At 54.3% G+C, this 13,163-nt stretch overlaps 1 protein-coding gene across 2 annotated transcripts in view; it reads right to left on the minus strand.

Moving 5' to 3' along the window:
• AP2A2 (adaptor related protein complex 2 subunit alpha 2) overlaps nt 1-10,612 on the minus strand; it is a 62,933-nt gene extending 52,321 nt beyond the window's left edge. Inside the window, exon 1 of one of the 2 annotated variants that reach the window (XM_072637381.1) lies at nt 10,329-10,612. In XM_072637381.1, the coding sequence (XP_072493482.1) occupies nt 10,329-10,395 (67 nt within the window). In that variant the 5' untranslated portion in view covers nt 10,396-10,612. The remainder of the gene's footprint in view (nt 1-10,328) is intronic. The other variant, XM_072637380.1, reaches the window with a different exon arrangement.
• Between the last annotated feature and the right edge of the window lie 2,551 nt (nt 10,613-13,163).

Below are 13,163 nucleotides of genomic sequence, written 5' to 3' on the forward strand. Positions count from 1 at the left end.
ATGAAAGGATCGAAAGGCCAAAGCAGGAGTGTCAGCCTCCACTCTCCTCTGGCCTCTCTCTCTCCCTTCTGATTGCTATGAAGGATGTCCATCTAGACGAGCTTTTCTTCCAATACTGTGTCACACCTGGTCACTCAACAAAAATCATGTCTCTGGGAAAAGAGCCCACAGCGGAGGCAGGTTCTCAGCCCCTCCCAACTCCCTCTTGTACCCCTCTGGGGAAGTGATCCTGGACAAGAGCTGTCTGAGGTCAACCTTCAAGCAGCAGGCCTCTCTCTAACTAGGTGGATGGGTCTAAGAGCAACGCCTGGAAGAACCCAGAGACCCTAAACCTCTCAATGCAGCATCAGCATCAAGTCTAAGACTTTCCATTTTAGACCTAACTGGGGACTACAGAATTTCTTTTAGGCGTCTGCTCACAAATCACATTTCCTATTCCAGAAGCTACAGCCCATGACCAACAGTAAAGCGAAGAGCAGGTCTTTATAGGATCAGAGACACCTGAGCATGTCTGGAAGTAGATGAGGAAGAGACAAGATAAATGAGCTGGGATCAAGGACCTAAGTGGAGGAATGAGCCTCAGCACCAAGAAAGTAAGGATGAAGATGTAGAGAGGTGTGAGGATGGAGAGCTGAGGGAGCGAGGTCATAGCTAAGAAAGATGGGGTGGGGTAAGGTGTCTTAGGCCTCTGTGTGTACATGTGTTACTGTGTGCATGTGTGTGACCACATGGGTGTGCACTGGTGTGTGACTGCATGTGTGTGTGCATGTGTGTGAGTGTGTGCATGTGTGTGAGTGTGCATGTGTGCACATGTGTGTTACTATGTGCATGTTTCATTGTGTGACTGCATTGTGTGCATGGGGGTGTGGTGGCATGTGTGTGCGTGTGGGCATGTGTGCACATGTGTCAGTGTGTGCATGTATGCATTGTGTGACTGCATTGTGTGCATGTGGGGGGGGGCATGTGTGACTGTGTGTACATATGCCCACATGTGAGTGTGTGCATACATGCATGAGTGTGAGTGCATGTGTGTGAGTGCATGCGTGTGCACGCATGAGTGAGCATGCATGTGCGTGTACATGCATAGCAGCTGCCATTTGGCTTTTCGGAAAGGTCTGCCTCTTTGTAACCCCTGCAGACCACAGCACATGAGACCCTTCTCTCCACCATCTCCCCCAGCACATGAGACCCTTCTCTCCACCATCTCCCTGTTTGTCTAAGCTCATGCTCATTGTTTCCACAACACCCTCCATCCAGCCCCTCCTCTGCCATCCCTTTTTACTTCTGCCTTCAAACTTTCCCAACATCAGAGGCTTTCCCAATGAGTCCTGGCTTGTCATGAAGTGGACAAAGTGTTTCAGTTTCAGTAGCTGACCTCCCAGAGAACAGTCTGAGTTCATTTCTTTAAGTATAGACTGAGTTGATCTATAGACATATGTACATACACACACGCACACAGGTATATATCTGTAGATGCTCCCTAGCAAGCTATCCAATCCAGCAGGAAAGGGATCATCACTTGTCTCTGGTCACAAACCCCCAGGGCTCAGCCCAGAGCCTGGCACTCAGCAGACTCTTAGCAAAGGCAAGTGGATGAGCGCACCAGGGACACCACTGGTTAAAAAACCAGACAATTAAGATTTTTTAAATAAAACTCTGCTGGCCTTATTCTGCTGCTGTTAACAGACAGAAAGGGAAGGGGGGAGGAGAAAGACATAAAGAGCCAGAGAGACGGGCATATTCTCTGCCCGCTTCTCTAGACCTCTGACAACCAGACACCCAGAGTTCCACCCGCCATCCCCCACAGCGCCATCACAGCCAGTCAGGTGCCTTTGAAAAATCGCTTCTCTTCAATTACGTAAGCGCCTTTACTACTTCGTGCCTTTGGGCACAAAACCCCAGTAAAGGAAGACAAACAGCCGTAATTAGTAGATTTTCAGATTAACTCTAATAATGTTCAGACAAGGGCCTCAGGTAATGCTTTAAAGGTTTTGTTTCAGGCAACCTGAGTTAGGAAATGAAATTCTGAGGTTGCCTGCCAGCCTTCTGGCCTGGGGGTGGGCAAGGGCCTCTCTGCAGAGGACTGGAGCTGGGGGACTTCAGGGGCTCCAGACGCTGACAGCCTCACTGGCAGGACCCTCTGTCCATGAGGTGCAGGTGCGGCCAATTTGGCATACTGTTTTGATAGAACTGTGTGAGTACTCATACAGGCTGGAAGATTTGCTAAGAACTTCACAAAAACAAACTCCTTAGAGCTCACTACAGCCCTGGAAGGGAAGGGAGGTGCTGTTACTATTCCCACTTTACAGCTGGGGAAACTGAGGAAGAGAGGCCATGACTGGCCCAGGGTCACCTAGCTAGGACATGTCTGAAGCTGGATTAGAACTCAGAACTTCCCAACTCCTGGTCCAGAGCTCACACCCTGTGGCTGCCTCCTGGGAAGAGAAGTGGAGATGGTCTAATAAAAGATCGAAGTCTCCCTCCAGAGTCACAGGAGGGCTCAGGCCTGGGCTAAAGGCTGGGAGCACAAACAGCGCCCACTCTCAAGGGACTCCCCTTCTGATAGAGGTGTCCCAAGTGCCCCTCAGTGTAGCTAACGCCCACACCCACTGCCCTCTGGCTTCCTCCAGACACAAAAGGACCTTGTGAGGTCAAGACTCTAAGGTACAAGGCCCTCCCACAGGAGGTTGTCTTCACACCCAACCTGTCTGCTGGTAGAGAAGTACAGGGAAAAGGTACCTGGCTCTCTCTGTGACCCAGCAGGCCTGTGGGCTCAGCCAGAAAGGAGTTTGGCCTGTAAACTAATCAGACTGCAAAGCACAAGGCATTTAAAGCGAATTTTTCCCAACCAGAAAATTCATTATTTTGATGATTCAATTGGGGAGGAGACATTTTTAAACCTGGACTTTTAACATTTGTTTTTTAAAAACTCTTTAGCATGATCTGGAGTGACAATTAAGACACATTTTTATTTAAATTCTATTAAAGACAGAACTAAACTTTGTGGATTTGGGATCTCCTCTATGACCTCGCTCAGGGAACCTCCATGGCTGGGGAGGACTGCCTGAGATGGCGGTGTATTCCCATGTAAAGGCAGGGCCCTTGACCAACAGGGAAAGTAACACTCTTAATGGAAAAGACATTTGGAATTCAACACAGTGGATTTCTTTGAACATTTCCCATTGAAAATTGGGGGTCTTGTCACTCAAGATCATCTCTGTTCGGCAGCCTAGGCCAGGGCTCTTATCACCAGGACCAGTGCTCCCTTCCAATAACAAGCGCCCACAGCCCCACCCACAGCAGGCAGGGAGTCAGGGACCCATTCTCAGAAGGAACGGCTGCCATGTTCTGAAATCAGGAAGTGGCACAGCAGCCCTGAATGTGACAGCCACTACTGGGCTTTGATAAACGGACAAAGAGTCAGGGAAAGACTTGTGTGAAGTGATACTGAGGAGAGGGAGGAGCTCACGAAGATGAAGAATTCTGAAGACTTTTACAAAATGAAGAATGAGGATGAGCAGAGGCTGAATAAATAATTTATAGTCCCAACAACGCCGTGAAGCGCCATCCAGTGGAGAGCCCTGGATGAGACACGCAGGGCAGGGGCGGGGCAGAGGGCAAAGGTCAACAAGGCCAAAGAGGGAAGGCCTTGGCTGGAGTGCTGATCTGTTACAAGGATTTGAGTCTGTTTTTCACATGGGGTGGGAGGATGTAGATTTCTATTCATTAAAAAGAGAGAAAACTTAAAATTCTGAATTGAAGGAAATGCTGGTCAGTTTGGGAAAATGAAAATGTGAATTCTGTCCAGTTCAAGTTCACATACCATCCAAGTTAAGAAACCCTGTTCAAGGAACAAGAAAGTGGGAGTGGGCAGCTGATGGGTCACTTCTGGAGGACAAACCTCTCCCTCCCTCATACCCATTTCCTCCACTCTGGGAGGTGATGGCCCTTTCTTTGCCGACCTGTAACTAGAAGAACAGAGAGAGGAGAGGGTCGCTCACCTGCTAAAAAGCCAACTGCAGCTTCTCCGTTTACCTGGAGGAAGGGTTTGATTTTCTTCATCTAAAGGTTAGATGAAATTTGGCAAACCGAGCAATCAATCAACACATATTAAGTGCCTACTGTGTGCCCAGCCCTGAGCTAAGGCTGGAGATACAAAAAGGGGCCAAAGGGAGTCCCAGTCTTCTTGTTCAAAGAAATGTCCCAAAGCTACCAGATGAAGTGACTGAAGGGCCCTGAGGGGATCCAGTCTGGCTGCCCTCCTGGTCTTGTCCTCCAGGGGCAGCCAAAGAAGTCTGACCCTGCCCCTCCCACCTCTTCCCACACCTGAGTGATCCAAAATTAATCTGGTGATTTGGAACTGACTTCAGAGCTCTAATCACTCATCCCTATGGCCACCTCCACTCTTGGCCACTTGCCTGGATCAAACATGGACTGAGTCCCTACTATGTACCAGGTGCTTTTGTACAGGTATAAAGAAGAAAAACACCCCAACAATTCTGCCCTCAAGGGGTCCACAGAGGGACAGGGCAGCAAAGGAACGGAGACTATGACGCGTAGAAGTGATTGGGGAGGGTGTGAAGGAGACAGGGATCAACAAAGGCTTCATGGGAGATGTGACGTCTGAGGGAGGTCAGGACTTCAGGAATGCTGGGAGTGCGAAGATGACAGCAGGCCCTGATGAAGCCTCCACTCTACAGACCCAACACACACCAACAAAGTAACCCTCAGAGGGGAGACCCCAGCTGCAACGCATCCCCCCCAACCCCGCCATGATGGAGGAGGGGGACCTGCCACAGTGAAAAGCCTGTAGGCAGGAAACAGAGGTACTTGGAGGAACTAGAAAAGGTAGGCTTGGGAAGCCTTTGAAAAGGCCAACAGAAGAGGCCACACATGTCCACTGGGATGAGCCTCAAGACCATGGAACGAGGCTGTGCTTTACCTACACGCTAGCAGCTGCCTGGCTGCTGGACAATGGATCAGGGTGCCAAGTCAGCAACAAGATATGCAACTCAAGTGGGAACTGTTCACAGTTCCAGCACAGAAGGGCATAAGGAGTTTTCTGTGGGCAGCAGTTTGAAGGGAGGCCAGCTGTGAAGTAGGGTACCTGGCCAGGGAGCCTCAAGAGGAGAGACTGGCTGGAAGACACAGTGGAAAAGAGACCCAATCTGGAGCCTCAGAGCTGACCCCTGGACACACTCAGGCACTGCCCAATGGGCTCCACTCAGGAGGCTACTTTCAGAACTATAAAGACCATTCTGAGCTCACAGGACAAGACCCTTCCCCCCTCCCCCCCAACCATCCAGCCAAGGGACCCTCTCTCTGGGCCTCAGGTCAGGCCCGAAGCACAGGACTGAATTTTTCTCCAGAGTAACTCCATGTCTCCAAGCTATGCTTTCGGAAAGCAGCTTGTGGAACCCTGAGGCCTCAAGTACTTATTTTAAGAAGGATAAATGCTGGGGACTGACAGGACCTGATCAATAAATGCTTGTTTCTATTTCATCCAACTGCCACAGAATTAATCTGAGCAGAAATAAATAATTCTGCCCGATATTAGCAAGGAGTGTCTCAAAAACCAGACACACCTCACATTTTTCTGAGTTACAAAACTTCATATTAAAGAATCCGTTTCTGGTCAACTAATCACTTCTGTCTTCTGGACTAGACCTAATCTTGATTTAAATAGATTTAAATCCAATCTGCTCCAGTCCATGAGGCTGCAGCATCAAATGCTCCTAAGACTGCGAATGGGAGCCACACCATTGCAGCAGGCCCCCCAGCCTGGCTGGCACCCGGGCCCGTGCCCAGAAGGGCATTTTGGAATCCTGTCGAACTCCAGAAATACAACAGGGACCCAAAGTCAAAGAGATGAAAACGGCCGTTAAACCTGCATCCCAGTCAAAGCCAACAGAGGACACTATCAGAGAAGCTTCTTTCCTAAAGGGAAAAAAATCTGTTCAATAAAGCGAGCCACAAAGAAGCAACGTCCTACCGGGAAGCCAACTGGGAAGTGAAGATGGGCCCTCTGAAGTCACCTGAAGAATTCAGCAGAGCCAGACTCACAGAAGCCTTGGGATCACCCTGGTAGCCCAAGGACCTGGCCAGCATGGCTGGGAGAGCAGCACCAAGCACCCAGACCCCACCAAGCACTCATTCTGAGACCAACAGTGCCAGGGACCCTATAGAGCCCCTCCCCTCCAGGAGGCCCTCCTGCAGGGGATGATTATGTGATGGAGCCCATGGGGATGGGGCATGTCCCAAGGCTCTGGCCGTGGCACCCTTCTCTCTCAGCACCTCTGACCTGCCCTTCCAAACGACCACCGCCCCCCTCTCTCCTGAGCTCCAAACTCCAACCTCCAAATGGACAGACCATAATCATCTCAAACTCAATGTGCCCCCAACAATCTAATCATTTAGTCCACAAGCATTTAGTAAGCACCTGTCATGTGCTGCGCATGCTACAAAGCGCTGAAGGCACAAAAAAAGGCTAAGACCATGCTTGCCCTCAAGGAGTTCCCAGTCGGATCAGGTCATCTGAGAAGGGAAGGCACCCACAGCTCCAGAGCCTCAAAGAAGCCAGGGCAGTTCCAAGGCAGGGAAGGCTAGGAAGCGCAGAAGCTGGAAAGGCAGGCAGGGGCAACTGAGGACTGACCCAGGAGGAAAAAGTCATGGGGGAAAGGGTGGCAAAAGGCTGCTGCTAATGACAGCCCAGGCCAGAGGGGTAGCTACACGAGCAGAGAAGGGACACCTAGGAGAGGTATGGAGCAAATAGAAAAGGACTTACTAAGTGTTTACCACGATAGCTAGGGGGCTTAGGAAAGTCATTGATGCCTGCCTCAGTTTCTTCAACTGTAAAATGAGCCCTTAACAGAAGTTCTATGAGGATCAGCACAGTGCCTAGCCCCCTCCCCTCCAGGGCTGATGACACAAATATTCAAAGCAAGAATTGAAGCCAGCAGTTCAGCTGCAGGGCCAAGGCAAGGCCCAAGGGTCCTTCCATGGAGGGTGAGAGTGAGGGGCACCTCAGGTGACTGTCAGCAGAATGGGTGACAAGCTGTTTGAGAAGTACGGAATGTGGACAGGACGTGCAGCAGGCAATCAGGGTAGAATTGGGAGAAACAAAAGGTCTGGGAGTTTAGCCCTGAAAATCATGTGCACAGAGACTGAGAACTGACCCCGAGGGAGATGATGAGGTCATCAAGGGAGACAGTGGTGGGGCCCCAGGCTGTGCAGGTGTGACCTGGAGCAAGGCGGATTCTAAGAACTTCCAGACCATCGTGTGTGTGTGTGTGTGTGTGTGTGTGTGTGTGTGTGTGTCTCTGTGTGTGTGTCTCTGTGTCTCTGTGTGTCTGTGTGTGTCTGTGTCTGTGTGTGTCTGTGTGTGTGTCTGTGGAGTGGTGGCAGGGAGGAATGTGTGTGTGTGTGTGTGTGTGTGTGTGTCTCTGTGTCTGTGTCTCTGTGTCTCTGTGTGTCTGTGTGTGTCTGTGTCTGTGTGTGTCTGTGTGTGTGTCTGTGGAGTGGTGGCAGGGAGGAATGGGTATGACCAAAAAGATGGGGAGCCTGCCATCCCTGAAGCCTGAGATCAAAGGGGAACCTCATCTGGACCCCAACCTAATAATGGCTGCCCTTGGCAGGCTTCACGTGAGGCTGAAAGGTAAGAAAGGTAAGAAAACACCATCTTTCCTTGAAAAGCTCCTCCCCTCCCTGCCAGCCTGCCACTCTCTGCCAGAGGAACTCTCAAGTGCGGCCATTCACTCATTTCCCAAAGAGACATTAAGCACCCCAGAGTGACCAGTGGCCAAGCTTCCGTAAACTCGCAAAATAATCCAAGTGATCCTCCTTTTTAAAAAGCTGAGTCTCTAGCTTCACCCCAAACACCCAGAGTTCCAAGACCAATATGGGAAAATGAGTCAGGGTATTCCTGCCCCAGACACAAGGGGCAACAGGACCCTGCCAGCTTCAGAGCCGCTGCTCACCAGTCCAGGCGCCCTATTGCTTTGAAGGCATCAGCTCTGACAAAGCTTCCAAACTCTGAGAATCTGGCAAAAGAGGTCCGACAAAGCACTCTGAATGTTACTGGGCCATCTCAAGACTCACTGCCCACATCAGGCCCAAAATGTTTTCACCTGGACCTATTTGGGGAGCCTGGTGATCCTGGCTACTCTGATTAAGGGGCCTTTAGACTCCCAAAAACTTTGATTTCTAAGCCCATGTCTACACATGCCTGCCACAGAATGCTGACACAACCTCCTTATTGAGGGGTTCAACAGGAGAGGCTGCTTTGGTTTTCTTGTTGGAAAGGACCCTAAAGACAGCCCTCTGCACCCTAAAGAACGTGAGGACCCTCTCTCCAGCTCAGAGTGGAAATTGTCCAGTGCATGATGTTTCTTCCATTAGAAAGAACAAAACACACTGCACACACACTAAGCATTCAAATGCTTTTTCGTTCATTCATTCATTCATTCAAAAAAAAAAACCAACTGGTCTCTTTTTGGGGGGAAGAGAAGGTAGGTCCAATATCTGGTCATCTCCTAACTAAATGGATAGCTTGGACTGCAGAAATGTAAGGGAAGACAAAGAGGAAAGGGAAGGTCACAGGGCACTCAGCCCCACAAGGGGCACACAGACCCTCAGAGGGCACACAGGCGCACAGAGCTTGGGGGGGAGGCACTCAGACCCTCAGGTGCCACACAAGCCACACAGGGCATACAGAGCTTGGGGTGGGGAGGCACTCAGACCCTCAGGGGATACACAGGGCATACAGAGCTTGGGGGGGGCACTCAGACCCTCAGGGGATACACAGGGCACACAGACCATCTAGGCTAGACCTCAGGAAGAACAATGACAGGAATTCCTCATGTGGCAGGAATGGGGAGGGGGGGCACAGAGACTCCAAACTAGGGAACCTCCAGCCAAATGAGGCCAGAGCTTCCCTGAAGGAGGGCCACGGTACATGATCATTGACAAGGAACCAATCACCAGGCAGACCCAGTGAATACAGTCCTCCCTCTGTGTGCTGATGTGAGAAGGCCAGCTGGGTGCACTCAGCAGCCCCCAGGTGAGGGGGCACAGGGGATATGCCCCAGGCGCCCGCGGAAGCTCAGCCCTGGGGAGCTTACAACGCACAGGTGTAATTAGGGCTGCGGGAGGGAAGCTGGCCGGGCTTTGGAGGGGGCTGAGCCACAGAGACCCCCCAGCCTGGCATCTGGAGGGTGTGTCTCGGTTTTCAAGAATAAGGAAATGAGGTCTGCCCCTGATCCCCGAATCCTCCAAAGGCAGCGACGGCCCAGGGGGCGTGCCCGGGCCCTGGGCATCGCAGGAAGGCTCCGGGGTGCTGGACAATGGCCAGGACCTCCCTGGCCCGGGATCGGCGGCGGCCGGCTGCCTTGGGCCGGCCCGGGGACAGCTCCGCGGGTCAAGGCCAGCCCGGAGCTCGGCACCCCCCCATTGGGGAGCGGCTCCCCGTTCTTGGCCAAGGGCGGCCGGATGTCCAGGCAGGGACCCCCAACACAATCCCAGCCCGCAGGGGGGCTGGGTCCGAGGCTTCGGGGAGGTGGGAAACTGAGGCCTCCCTCCTAAGCAATTGAAATGAATGAGCCACACAGACCTGTCACTGCCCCCTCTCCGCGTCCGGAGGGCCCGGGGCCCCAGGAACCCCGGGCGGGGGGAGGGGGGCTGGCGGGAGGGGCGGGAGGCCGCGGCCGGCCCTGGATGCCCCCCCACTCCCCCCGGGGGGACGCCCGGGCCTGGCCCCGCCCGAGCTGGAGCACCGCGGGGAGGTGGGGAGCACCGCGGGGGGGAGGGCAGCACAGCGGGGGGGAGGGGAGCACAGCGGGGGGAGGGGAGCACCGCGGGGGGGGGGGGAGGGGAGCACAGCGGGGGGGAGGGGAGCACAGCGGGGGGGGGAGGGGAGCACCGCGGGGGGGAAGGGAGCACCGCGGGGGGAGGGCAGCACCGCGGGGGGGAGGGGAGCACAGCGGGGGGGGAGGGCAGCACCGCGGGGGGGAGGGGAGCACCGCGGGGGGAGGGCAGCACAGCGGGGGGGGGAGGGCAGCACAGCGGGGGGGGGGGGAGGGCAGCACAGCGGGGGGAGGGGAGCACAGCGGGGGGGGGAGGGCAGCACAGCGGGGGGGGAGGGGAGCACCGCGGGGGGGAGGGGAGCACCGCGGGGGGGAGGGGAGCACCGCGGGGGGGAGGGGAGCACCGCGGGGGGAGGGGAGCAGCGCCGGGCCGTCCCCAGGCCTTCCCAGTGGCCGCAGCTCGGGCGGGGGCCCGGGGGGGGGGGGGAACACGCAGTCCGGCTCCCTCCCCTTCCCCCCCGCACTCACAGTTGCGGATGTCCGAGATGAACACGGCCAGGCCCCGCATCCCGTCGCCCTTGGACACGGCCGGCATGATGGCGGCGGGGGCTCCGGCCCGGCTCCGGCTCCGGCCTGGGGTTCCCTCCGGGTCTCCGCCGCCTCTGCTTCAGTCTGTCTCTCCCCCGCAGGAGCTGGAGCAGCAGCAGCACGCGCGCCCCCGGTCACGCTCGCCCCGCCCAGACGTGCGCGTGTCCGCACGCACGCACACGGGCGCCAGCACGCCGTGCCCGCGCCCTTGGGAGCTCGCGAGCGCCCCCTCCAGGTCGGAGGAAGCAGCGTGGGGGCCCGACGGGCGGGGGAGCGGCGAGTCAGGGCGCATGCGCCGGCCTGCGCTGGTCTCAGGAGGCAGCCAGCCCTTAGAGCAGGGTGCGAGCTTGTCTTTGCAGGGAAGCGCGTGGGACTCGCTAAGCTTATTGTCAGCATCCTAGCCAGATGCAGGCTGCACTCAGCGGCCCCCAGGCTTCGGTGAATCTTCGGACAGACTCCCCTCCTTGGACTTCAAAGGCCTCTGGCCCGGTCCACCCTGGGCCACCCTTGGCCACCTTGGGCCACCTTGGGCCATTTTGGGCCACCCTTGGCCACCCTTGGCCACCTTGGGCCACCCTTGGGCCAGTGGGCAGGAGCTCAGGCCAAGGCACAGACCATGAAGGAAGGCTTCCTGTGTGTCAGGCACTGGGGACATAGCCAAGCCAGGCCCAGGTTCAGGCTCTGGCCCAGAGTCAGGTCTGGGGAGCACAGGTCCAACGCCCCGTAAGGGGCAGCAGCCCCTGGGGCAGAGAAGGGAGGGGGGCCTGCATTAATGGGACAGGCTCATTGCCTTCCACAATGGTGACCCAGCCAGAAACTCCTGCCCTCCAGCTAAGATGACTGGGGCACTGACAGCACAAGGGGTATAAATCCAAGGTGAGAGACACATAGCAGCTCCCCTCAAGGAGGTTCCTTTTTTTTTTTTTTTTAAGGCAGTCAGATTTGACTTGCCCAGGGTCACACAGTTAGGAGGCATCAAGGGTTTGAAGGCAGATTTGAACTCAGATCCTCCTGACTCTAGGGCCTATGCTCTAGCCACTGCACCAGCTAGCTGCCCCAAGGAGCTTGTCTTCCAAGGGGAGGAGGAGGGAGCCGGATGAAGGTGCCCAAGCTACAGAGAGGACTGGAGGAAGGAGGCTGCTGGGCAGGACCTTCCTCAAAATGGAGACTTGGGAAAATGTGGTCCATGGGGAGAGGGGCCAAGGCCTCCCAGGCTCTATGAGTCCTCTCTCAGCTCTCTTAGAGAAGTTTCAGTGGGCCTCTAACCTCTTACATCTCCAACTGAATGAGGGCATCATAGACCACTGGTACAGCCTTCAGGTCTTCTCTGTGGCCTACCACAGAGAACGGAAATCCCTGGCCCTGGCATTCTCCTCCCTCCATGATTTAGCTCCACCCATGCTTCCCAGCTTTAATCATGAAGACTTTAAGGTTGGCAAAGCATTTGCAAATATCTCAGTGGATCCTTCAAGAGAAGTGCTATAGATGCTCATGTTACAGATGAAGAAACTGAGGCAGGGAGGCAGAAGATAAGTGACCTACCCAGGGCCAGGTCCAGCATTCTATGCCCTGTGGTGCCCCTAGCCTGGAATGAGCTAACTTTGCTCTCTTTGACTTCAGTCAGGAAGCTGGGGTTCAGACCATCTGTCAGCCAATAAACATTTCTTAAACGCCTACTCCATAGCTAAACAGCAATGTCTCCCCCCAAGAGAGATTTCACACAGAGGTCCTGCCAACCCAATATGCATGTGTTCACTGCCCCCTCTGAGCCAAGCCCTGTGCCACAGGCTAGGAGAACCAAGACAGAATGAAAGTCCCAACTTGCAGGAACCTGACATTCTCCTAAAGGAAGAGGCTGGTGCCCATGATTGTAAATTGGCAGCAACTAGTAGGATGAGTCTAGTCAGGTCAACAAGCATTTAAGTGCCTACTATGTGCCAGGAGCTGTATATATAGACCACAAGGGATGCCAAGAAAGGCAGAATGGCCTCTGCTGTCAAGGGACTGTGAGCTAATCATGGAGAGACCACATGCAGAGTGAGGTACAAACCAGCTCTAAACTGGATGGATCTGAGACACTCAAGCAACGAGGAAAGCACCAACAGGCCAGTTCCAGCTGAAACTTGATGAGAGGAGCCAGGAGGCAAAGACCCAGGCAGGTGGCACAGGCAAGGCAAATACCTGTAGTCCGGAAATGGAGGGTCTTGTTTAAGAAACAGTGAGGAGGCCAGTGTCGCTGGCTAGCTTTGTGTGCTGAGCATGCTGCATGGCACATAGTAGGCACTTAATCAATGTTGATTGCCTATTTAATAACTGATAAGTACATGGATAAGGTTGTCAGAAGACTGGAAGCGGGGAAGGCGAGTTAGGGGAGGAAATACTTTCAAAGCCAAGTGGAGGGTTTTATTTTTACTCCTAGAGGTGATAGGGAGCCCCTGAAGCTTCCTCCACAGGATGGGTGACAAGAATCAGACAGTCAAGGATGGACCAGGAAGGGCCTCCTATGGACTGGAGCCATGAGCAAGGGAAGAGACGAGGGGACAGCCCTGCAAAGGCACAATGTCCTGCTGTTGTTCCAACTTCCTTTGGATAAGGACCAGTGACCTCACGGGGTGATGTCTTCCCTGCTCCTGAATTGGATGTAAGTGAGACAGGATGGTACAAAGTCCTGACAAGGCTCCAAGCACTCCATGGCGCCCCCCTCAGTCGCCTTCATGGCTGCGGAACCAATTGTTTTCATCTACCCATTCTGCTGGGAGAAGACTTCACCTGCTT

Source organism: Notamacropus eugenii, chromosome 2 (assembly GCF_028372415.1).
Source record: "Notamacropus eugenii isolate mMacEug1 chromosome 2, mMacEug1.pri_v2, whole genome shotgun sequence".
Taxonomy (NCBI): domain Eukaryota; kingdom Metazoa; phylum Chordata; class Mammalia; order Diprotodontia; family Macropodidae; genus Notamacropus; species Notamacropus eugenii.